The following is a 10,371-nucleotide window of genomic DNA, read 5'->3' on the forward strand; positions in this document are numbered from 1 at the left end:
ACCTCCAGCAGGAGGGCGCTATGCAGCAGGCAGTTCTTTGTGAGCAACTACAGCAATCCACCCAAAGTCAGCTTAATGCCAAATAAAACGGTTTGATCAGACACAAATTTGTTTTTATTTGAAATTCATTTCTAATACATGAACTGAGCAAAGCACAATATATGTCTACATGAGCAGCAAGGATGCAGATTGGAGGGGGGGGGGTTACAAAACAGAATACAAGAATTTTCTCCTCTTCCTCCACTGTGGCCATTTCACAGAGCCTGGATATGGACACGTGGGACAGGCAGCTCCTCTATTTTAGGCTTCTTCATTTTAGTGTGATGGACTTGAGCTGGAGGTTCCTCAAGGACAAGTACGAGATCTCTTCTATGGGAAAACGGACTGGAAAGGAGAGAGGATTTCCGGTAGGTAATTCTATGACGATCTTGTCTTGCTCAAACTGGAAGCAAACCTGTAAGAAAAGAGATGGCACAGGGTCAGATTGCTGGACTATAAAAAGTCAATGAGTGATGGCCATAGAGACAAAGACTACCGCCAAACCGTTCATTTCAACAAAAATCTTTCCATAAGATAGATGCATGTAGCTTGTCTTATGTATTGCAGAAAACAGTTAAAAGGGGAAAAAAAAAAAAAAGTGTGTGTGTGTGTGTGTGTGTGTTGTGCTGTGCTGCAATATTTTAGTGACAGGGTCTGGGTGTATCTGTCACCTAGAACAATGACTGAAGCCTTCAAGAGATTAATAGTTGGCTAGTTGAGTCCCTCTATGCCAGCCATAATCACGCAGAGTTCCTTTAGATTCTTCAAGGGGTTCCTTGAGTGGGGGTGGATTAACATCCCATTTGATTGTGTGCTTATTTAAGGGCCCACCACCACTTGGCAGGGCCAGCTTCATGACACCAATGATCCTTCTCACTGCCTGCAAAACTAGCATTTGGACCACCACTGTAAGTGGAGCATTCTTACCACCAATATAAGGGGCATTTTTCCCCACTGACAATAAATTGGTTTACCTGAAAATTAAGGGTTTGTGGTAAAAATGTTGAGAAAGGCTCCTGTATGCCATGCCAGCTACACTACATGCTGAAGGAAAAAAAAAAGAAAAAAAAAAAAAAAGTGCCATGACACAACTGAGCACTGAGGCTCATATGAACAAACAATTTCCCCCTTCCAGGGGCTCCAATACATATCTGTCCTGATAAGGGCCCCATCTTCCACTGTCCAAGCCATGGCTCCAATACATATGCATCTTTGACCAAGGGTCCCATCTACTATGACTGACTTGGTGTAAATGAGAATACGTTTGTGGGTCAGTTATTTCATATTCTACCCCCATATAGAATTAAGCTTGATCACTTCTGAAGAATTCTACCCCAGAGATGTATTTAGAGGAACAGGGTTATCAGCGGTAATATCCATTCCCTGAACCCTCCCCCAAAAAAAAAAAAAAAAAAAAAAAAAAAAAACACACAAACCCACCCACACATTGTTATTCACCCATATTTCTCCCAATAACACCCTTCCATGTATCCTACCCCCAGGACCCACAGTCAAAGCCTTGTATCCTCCCACCACACACATATTGGACCATACCCGGTCTGTCTTTCTCCAGTCAATCACATTGCTCCCTTCCCTGCATTCCTCCCCCATTGGTCTCTCCATAACCGATCTAGCATGTTGCTAATGAAGCTTCAATTCCTGGCCAACCCCCCCTACACACTACTCCCCAGATTGAGCCTTTACAGGGGACATTCCATGTCAGGGATTTCCTGATCCGTGTTCCATCCTCTTGCTTTAACATCTCAAACACACGCAACACATTTCACAAGCCAATAATTCTGACAATCGGTGATCTGAAAAATTGCAACAATTTGCTAGTTCGATATACCATAGCACACAATGGCAGCATGATGGAATCCATTGGATCTTCCTATGTGGGAGGTTCTCATCCTTCATGGAATGAGCTGAAGTTGTGATCAACATAGAAAAGCCTATATACCCTTCACCTAAACCCATCATTGGCTGCCTACTGCACCTTTTGGCGTTATACAGTATAAAAAAAATGAACACAGTAATGCTACATTGCCCCATCCAACATTTGTTCTGCCCCTCCCAGTGTAGACATACCGTGGTATCCGACCCCTCCTGGAAGGGGAAGCAGCTTTCCCTCTGCTCCTCTCCAAAGACATCGTCCACCATAGAGTTCAGGATTATAATTTTCTTATCTTGAGAGTAGTCAAAGCGAGGGTTAAAGTGTAGCACATAATTCTTCTCATCTGTTCCCAAGTTTATGGCAAACCTAGAAAGACAGAAACAGCAATTATTCTGCTCAGCTGACCTGTCACTTTTAATTCATAAAACTCAAACTTTAGCCAATTTTAACTTGCAAAAGAGTTTGTTTGAAAAACAAACAAATGGGGTCCTGGAAATACAAATCCCCACATCATAATATACCTAAACTGAAACCGTAGCCTGGATAAGGACATACGTTATGTATACAGGGGGTCCCCGGGTTACAAACAAGTTAGGGACTGTAGGTTTGTTCTTAAGTTGAATCTGTTTGTAAGTTGGAACAGGTACATTTTTTAAGTGTAGCTCCAGCCAAAAAAAATATTTTTAAGCTTTCTGGATAGAATAGGGAAGGGTTATCACCCCTATAACATTTGTTTTGCTGTCTGTGCCCCTGTTAAGAAGATTTCACCTCACTTTGTGTCCCAATGACAATTGGATTTTGAAAATTTTGGGTTGTTGTGGAAACGAGCCTTGGTGATAAAGCATCAGTGGAGGTACCTTTTCCCCATAATAGCTCTTACAGGAGCGAATTTCCCTTCCTAGGGGTAGATTTCCTCTCACTTCCTGTTGTCTCCTTCCGTTTGTAAGTAGGAGTCGTTTGTAAGTCGGATGTTTGTAACTAGGGGACCCCCTGTATATTATAAACAAGTCATAAGTAAGCTTTAAGGCAATCCCTTACTGACATTTGTAGTTGCGGAACAATTCATCCTGAAAGTTCACAAGAGAAAACAGTGAAGTCACTCTAGTCTGGTCTCTGCTCTCCCATCCTAGTAGTGAGAAGAGTGATCTGAGGTGCCGAGTCACTGCTGGGAGAGGGAGTAGGGCAGTGATGGTGAACCTTGGCATGCCAGATGTTTTGGAACTACATTTCCCATGATGCTCCACTACACTGCAAAGAACTGGGGTAAAGAGTCACTACTAGGAGGGGAGCTGAACAAGTTATAGCTGAGAAGGTGAGCTGAGCTGTTCAGTCACTGCTGGGAGATGGAGGAGCTGAGGAGTCACTACTACTTTGTACCCTTTCACTCCCTGCTGCCATTCCAGGGGAGTTCCGACCTCTAACTAGGTATGTGATAGTGACAAAGTACTTTATACTGTAAATTTGAAGATTCATTTCTCAACAGAGCCTGCAGCTACACAGGTTAGTGGGGTCCAAGAGGAGAGAAAGACAACAATGTATGTCAGTTGTCAGATTTCAGATGATGGCTGTTAAGGCAAAACCGTTTTATCCAGGATGACATTTTGTCACAATGTAGAAGCACAACTGTTGGAGCTAAATTTGATCTGAGAAAAAAAAAAAAAAATCTGGATGTCAGGTATTATTTGAGGGACCACACCCCCCAAATTCCCAGTGAGGAGGGGTCAGTAGGATGTATTGTACACAGAGCACACTTTTCTACTTTTATAAGTTATACTTTTGGAAAAAATGTATTATACAGAGATCAGACGTATATTATATACTTAGTAGCCAAGGCTAGAACCGGGACTTACTGTATACAGCCCTCCGGAATTAACCCCTTCACCTCTATGGAGTGACCGGGTTTGAGGCTGAATTTATACAAAATACCCTGTATAGGAGAGAAAGAGAATTATTACACCCTGTATAATAGACAAAGGGATGATCATTACACCCTGTATAATAGATAATAGACAGAAGAGACATCTCATGGATGCAGTTACTGTACTCAGCATGTTAGTCTGGAGTATCCCCCCACCCCCACCCTGCATGGAGAGAGGTAATGATCTGCCACAATGGAGTAACCCAGAGGGACTGGACATGTCACATCTCAGAATAGGACCATTAGATTTATAAAACTAATGGTTAATATAAATCACATAAATTTAAAAAGTAAGAATGGGGAGATATGGAAACAAGACACTAAGAGCCCTTTCACACTGGGGCGGGGGGCGGCATCGGCGGTAAAATGTTGCTATTAGCGGCGTTTTACCGTCGGTATGCGGCCGCTAGCGGGGCGGTTTTACCCCCGCTAGCGGCCGAGAAAGGGTTAAATACCACCGCAAAGCGCCTCTGCAGAGGCGCTTTGCCGGCGGTATAGCCGCACCGTCCCATTGATTGATCCCATGCTCCTTCACCGCTCCGAAGATGCTGCTGGCAGGACTTTTTTTACCGTCCTGCTAGCGCATCTCTCCAGTGTGAAAGCCCTCAGGGCTTTCACACTGGAATGCAAGCAGCGGCACTTTCGGGTCGGTTTGCAAGCGCTAATAATAGCGCAATAGCGCCTGCAAACCGCCCCAGTGTGAAAGGGCTCTAAGGGCAAGCATTGAGGGGCTAGTCTGAGCCATTCCAGTATATACCGTATACTAAGAATACCCAGGAAGGCAGACCCAGCTCTGGGCCAGGATATCAAAATGTATTCATCACACCCTAAATAATCTGAATAAGTAGAAGGGCAAGAACTTTAATCCTGACCTACAGCCAGCAACCCCCCACCAACCTATGTCCTGACCACCATCCACCACCAACAGCATTATATGCACCACTGTCCAAACTCAGCTCTACTATACTAACCACTACCACAGCCAGCAACCTACACCAACCTAGGTCAACCTCCAGCAATATTATTCCCACACCCAGCAACCCCACACACACTGCACCACTGAACCAACCACTTTCACACAACCCATTTTCCCAGCTTTTGCAGCTTCCATCGGTGCTCATACTCACAGTATCTGTCATCTTGCTTCCCTATCAGACAAACTTGTGATCAGCTGCACTTCTGCCTCTTCATATATAGGAGGTCTGCTGAGGGCGGAGCCAGTCAGGAGGGAGGAGTCACCCCGCCCAGTGCTCCCTGGACTGAGAATTGTTCCAGAAGCGATCATTACAGAGAATGAATATAATGTGGATCCGGTGTGACTGAGCATGGGGCGTCCATCGTCACTCTGCTGGGATGTCACCACTCACCACAAACAGCAAGGGGGCAAAAGATGACTATCCTCAAAGTCATTTCTACAACACAAAGGGGGAGATTTACTAAAACTGGAGAGTGCAAAATCTGGTGCAGCTGTGCATGGGAGCCAATCAGCTTCTCACTTCAGCTTCTTCAATTAAGCTTTGCCAAAAAAAATCCTGGAAGCTGATTGTTTTCTATGCAGAGCTGCACCAGATTCTCTACTCTCCAGTATTAGTCAGGCTGCTTTCACATTGATACGTTTTTCTTGAAGTGGAAAAAGTGGAAGAAAAACGAATGACTATGAAATCTTTTGGAACTCTTCAAACACACTAAAAACGCACTTCCTCTTTGCAATTAATTCACACTACATCAAAAACTCATAAAAAATGCACCTGCGGTTGTGTTTTTGGCGCAGCTTTTGAGTCACATGTCTTTTTTTTTCACAAGTGCAAAATGCACCAGAAATGCGGCCAAAACAATATAAAAATGCAACAAACACACGTGTGTTTTTCTGAGTTTTTGAAAGGAAGCAATGTGCAAGTAGATTTACTCTCCCCCAAAGTAACAATTGACATTATCTGATACACATGACATCACATGAGATTCATGACATCATATGAGACACAAGAGAAATATAAAATCAAAGATAAGTGACAGTATAAGCTCCTCTGTACAGAGACTGATGTGACTGTGGGGGAAGGGGACATTAGAGTGTAAGCTCCTCTGTACAGAGACTGATGGGACTGTGGGGGGAGCGGACATTGGAGTGTAAGCTCCTCTGTACAGAGACTGATGTGACTGGCTCAGTTTTTTCTGGATGTCTTGGAACATGTACATCTGGCTGTGGACAGTATGTTCTATTTATGTACCTGTGTTGGGTAGAATGAAATATCTGTGCATATGGCTGTGAGCAGCGTGGGACACCTATGTACCTGGGTATGAACAGTGTGCAATGTCTGTGCACCTGGCCATCAGCCTCATGGGACATCTGTTCACCTGGGTATGAGTAATGTGTAATGTCTGTGTATCTGGCTATGGGTGGCTTGTGATGTTTGCTCACCTGGCTGTGGAGGTTGTATGACATCTGTGCACCTGAATATGGGTGGCTTGTAGATCTCGAGGTAAATAACGGGTGGGAAGAGAGTAAAGCTGGCAATAGACGGGCAGATTTTTCCTGAGAAAGGGAAGGACCTCACCTGTCTTTATCCTCAGTCAGGTCGGGACGACTTGCAGGGAAATCTCCGGGGATCGGAGGAGGATCGTGTTTTCTCCTCATCAGCACAGAAATGTCCCTGGGGGACAGATAATGCCTCTCGGCCTCGGACAGCAGGAGACATAAATTCCAATTATAATTGTTCAGATATTTCCTTATGGCTAAATTGTATTCTGTTACCAATATTAGATAAACAAGTGCCACATAAATACTGAAGACTTCTTTCCTGGTGCCTCCCATGGCAGCATACCCATGGTTGGTTGCTCCGCCCCCTACAACCCAAAGGACCATTTTAACTCTATAAAAAAGAGTTCCTCCCCTCAGTCAGTATTCTTTACTTTGTCCTTAATGCCAGCAGGATCATTATCAGCCTTACCTCACCGCTTTATGGTGTAACCGTTGCAGGTTCATGCTCTCCTGCAGTATGGAGTCCCATCGCTTGGGCTGCTAAAGGCGCCAGATAGGTATGGGAGGCCGTTTTTTTCTGTGGATCTTTTTTTGGGCCATATTGGAAGATTAACAGGAGCTTAGCCTCTCCTCTATGCTCTTCCCTGATGGTATGTATCTTATCCATATTTGAGCAGGCTGTTACTTCCCTTGCAGCGTTCCTCCGTGGGTTATGTCCCCCCTCCTGTAGCAGTGTGCGGCGCTTCGCGCGCGCTGATCCGCTCTGTTTTACTCGGCGGGGGGCGGAGTCACGGCGTGACGTCATGTGACAGTACGGCGCATGCGCAGTAGCGAACTGAAGCAGTCGGCAGCCATCTTGGTACTCCCAAAGCATTCTCAGCATAAATGGAGAGCCTGGGAATCATTACAGGGCCAGCTATCAAGGTGAAGACATCTCCCTTAAGTGTCTTCCCTATTTTTGTTTGCAATGGAGCCTGGCCAAGGTATTTAGGGGCTTGCAAGTGGGTACATTTGTTTGTGATTATGTATGTATCTATGTGTATGTATGTGTATATATATATATATATATATATATATATATATATATATATATTTATATATATATATATGTGTGTGTGTGTGTGTATGTATATATATATGTGTATGTATATAGTTAAAAAGGAAAGCAGAAAAAAATCTATCCTTTTTTCTTTTCTTGCCCAGCTGCCCCTAGTAATGTGATACCGCAACAAAAAGATCCTCATCATACCGTTAGGTAAGGGCTGCAACAATCAGGTAAGTTTTAAAGGAAAAAAAAAAGAGCACTCCGGGCAAATTAGAACATATTTTTTGTTTCTACAGCCTGCACCGGGGATCATCCCGCAGATCATCTCACTGTAGCTCCTCAGATAGGAGATCCAAAGGTCATAGGAGCTCAGGACACTCTCACTCATCCTCAGCTCATGCCTCCCGCAGTGTCCAGAGGTCACCCCGACATACCCCTAGCAGACACGAATCCCACAGACCGGTGTATCCAAAAGAGAAGACCTGTTGGGTATGTGGAAGACAAGCGCTGCCGGAAAAATTGGTATTCGAGAAGTGTCTACTAGAGGCTACAGGGGATAAAGAGAAAGATAAACAGCAGTCTCTGGAATCAATTAAGAGCTTGATCAAGGATTCAATCAGGGAGTTGGCCCTCTCCCAAGACCAAATTAACCCACCCTCGCCTGAAGCAGCAGTAAGCGCGTCCACTCCTCGTTCCGACACAGAGGTGGATTCTGAAGACGAGGCGGAAGGGGTGGATAGCAATATTTCAGCTTTTGACTTCGCTCTAGTTGAGTCTTTCATAACCGCGGTCAAGGATGCAATCCAGTGGGAGGAAAACCCGGAGCCACCTTCTAAAACAAAGAAATATTTCCCACATCGGAAAAGGAAGGTATCAACTTTTCCCTTGATGGAAGAAATCAAGGAGGTGGTAACAGATGAATGGCAGAAGGTAGACAGAAGACCTATGGCGTATAATCATTTTCTTAAGTTATATCCACTGGCAGAAGCAGATGCGCAACTTTTTGATGCTGTACCGACTGTGGACGCCTCAGTTATGAGGTTGGCTAGAAATTCGACCTTACCACTAGAAGACACAGTCTCCTTTAAAGATGTCCTTAACCGAAGGATTGACTCAGACCTGAAAAAAACATATCAGGCAGCTGGAGGAGCATACAAGCCAGCGGAAGCTCTGACTTCGATCTCAAGGGCCACCAGAGTATGGTCAGACAACGTGGAAATGGCCCTCAGACAAGGGGTAGGTTCAGAAGAAATCATTAAGGCACTGGATGAATTAAAGCTGGCCTCAGATTTCATAGCAGAAGCGGCTATTGACGTCCTAAAATGCTCTTCCAGGGCCATGCTGTATTCCATAATGGGCCAGAAGAGCGTTGTGGCTAAAACCATGGTCGGCCGACCCAACGTCTAAGCAATCATGGTGTCGTATTCCATATGATGGGAAAGCCCTGTTTGGCGAAAAAATGGATACGGCAATTACCAGAGTCACAGGGGGGAAAAGTGGGCTAATTCCCCAGGACAGAAGCAGGAGGAAGAGATTTGCAAATCGCCCAGCGGGCCAGTTAAGAGGGAAGGACTCCAGATCCTACCGTCCGGGAAGGGAGTACAGAAGGGGCTGGAAAGGTTCACAAGCTACCTTTCTGAGGTCGGCTAAACCAAAAGCCTCTACATCCATGGTTGAGGGCCAGAAGTCCTTTTGACGCCCTCTCCACCCAAACCGGTCTGGTAGGGGCCCTTCTAAAGGCGTTTGCCCAGGTTTGGGTGGAAGGGTGTGTAGACCAGTGGGCAGTGTCCACGGTCTGTCAAGGTCATTTCTGGGGATTCAAAAGGCAGCCTCCCCTCTATTCCTTTCAGACCACCAAGATTCCAACCTCCAGAGAGAAGAAGGAGGCCCTTCTTCAATATGTCAAAATGCTTGTTCTCCAGCAGGCAGTGGTACCAGTTCCAGACTTGGAGAAGCGCTTAGGCTTTTATTCCCCGGTCTTCTTGGTCCCCAAAAAATTGGGGGGTTGCAGGCCGGTGCTAGACCTGAAGAGGCTGAACAGGTATATCCGGGTGGAACATTTCAAGATGGAGTCCTTAAACACGGTCATTCTATCTGTTCAGCCAGGAGATTGGATGGCGTCCATAGACCTTCAGGATGCGTATCTGCACATACCTATCCGCCCTCAGCTTCAACCTTTTCTCCGGTTCAGAATAGGCGACTTACATCTTCAATTCCAATGCCTTCCCTTCGGGATTTCAACAGCGCCCAGAACTTTCACCAAAGTGCTAGTAGCGATCTTGGCTCCTCTTTGAGAGAAGGGGATTCGGGTACTACACTATTTGGATGATATTCTAGTTCTATCTCAGCACAGGCAGACCTTGGTGATACATGTACAGTTGGCCCTAGGCACACTGATAAAGTTTGGTTGGCTAATCAACTACGGCAAAAGTCAACTTACGCCCACACAGGAGATAATTTACCTAGGGGCATTCTTCAACACTCCAGGAAGAGCAGTTTCACTCCCGGCAGAAAAAATCCCTTCATTGATAGGGAAAGTGAAAAGGGCTGTCTGAGCCTGCTAGGTTCCCTCTCTTCATGCATACCTATGGTGAAATGGGCCAGATGGCATCTACGGACTTTCCAGGTGGGCTTCTTATCACAGTGGAAGAAAGATTGCCTAGATCAAAGGATATTTATTACACCTACAATGAAATCCAGCCTTTGGTGGTGGACAAGACCATCCAACCTTCTGCTTCACTGTCCCCTTGGCCCCATCCCATGGACTGTTCTGACGACAGATGCAAGTCAGTTAGGATGGGGGGCACATTACCAAGACCAGTTGGTACAGGGCAGATGGTAATTCAATGCGACAGAGGTAGTATCAAACACCTTGGAGCTAAGGGCGGCTTGGTTAGCAATCCTGTTTCTGGCCACCTTCCTCAGGGGAAAATCCATCCTTCTCCAGATGGACAACAAAGCGGCAGTAGCTTATGTTCAGAATCAAGGAGGAACGCACA

At 45.4% G+C, this 10,371-nt stretch overlaps 1 protein-coding gene across 1 annotated transcript; it reads right to left on the reverse strand.

Moving 5' to 3' along the window:
• Positions 1 to 232: 232 nt before the first annotated feature.
• Positions 233 to 6,660, reverse strand: LOC141102488 (galectin-1-like). Its single transcript, XM_073591425.1, has 3 exons — positions 6,404 to 6,660; positions 2,128 to 2,299; positions 233 to 487 (listed from the first exon to the last, which is right to left on the reverse strand). The coding sequence occupies exons 1-3, from the start codon at positions 6,658 to 6,660 to the stop codon at positions 311 to 313; spliced, it is 606 nt and encodes a 201-aa protein (XP_073447526.1). The 3' UTR covers positions 233 to 310.
• Between the last annotated feature and the right edge of the window lie 3,711 nt (positions 6,661 to 10,371).

Source organism: Aquarana catesbeiana, linkage group LG07 (genome assembly GCF_042186555.1).
Source record: "Aquarana catesbeiana isolate 2022-GZ linkage group LG07, ASM4218655v1, whole genome shotgun sequence".
In the NCBI taxonomy this organism is placed as follows: domain Eukaryota; kingdom Metazoa; phylum Chordata; class Amphibia; order Anura; family Ranidae; genus Aquarana; species Aquarana catesbeiana.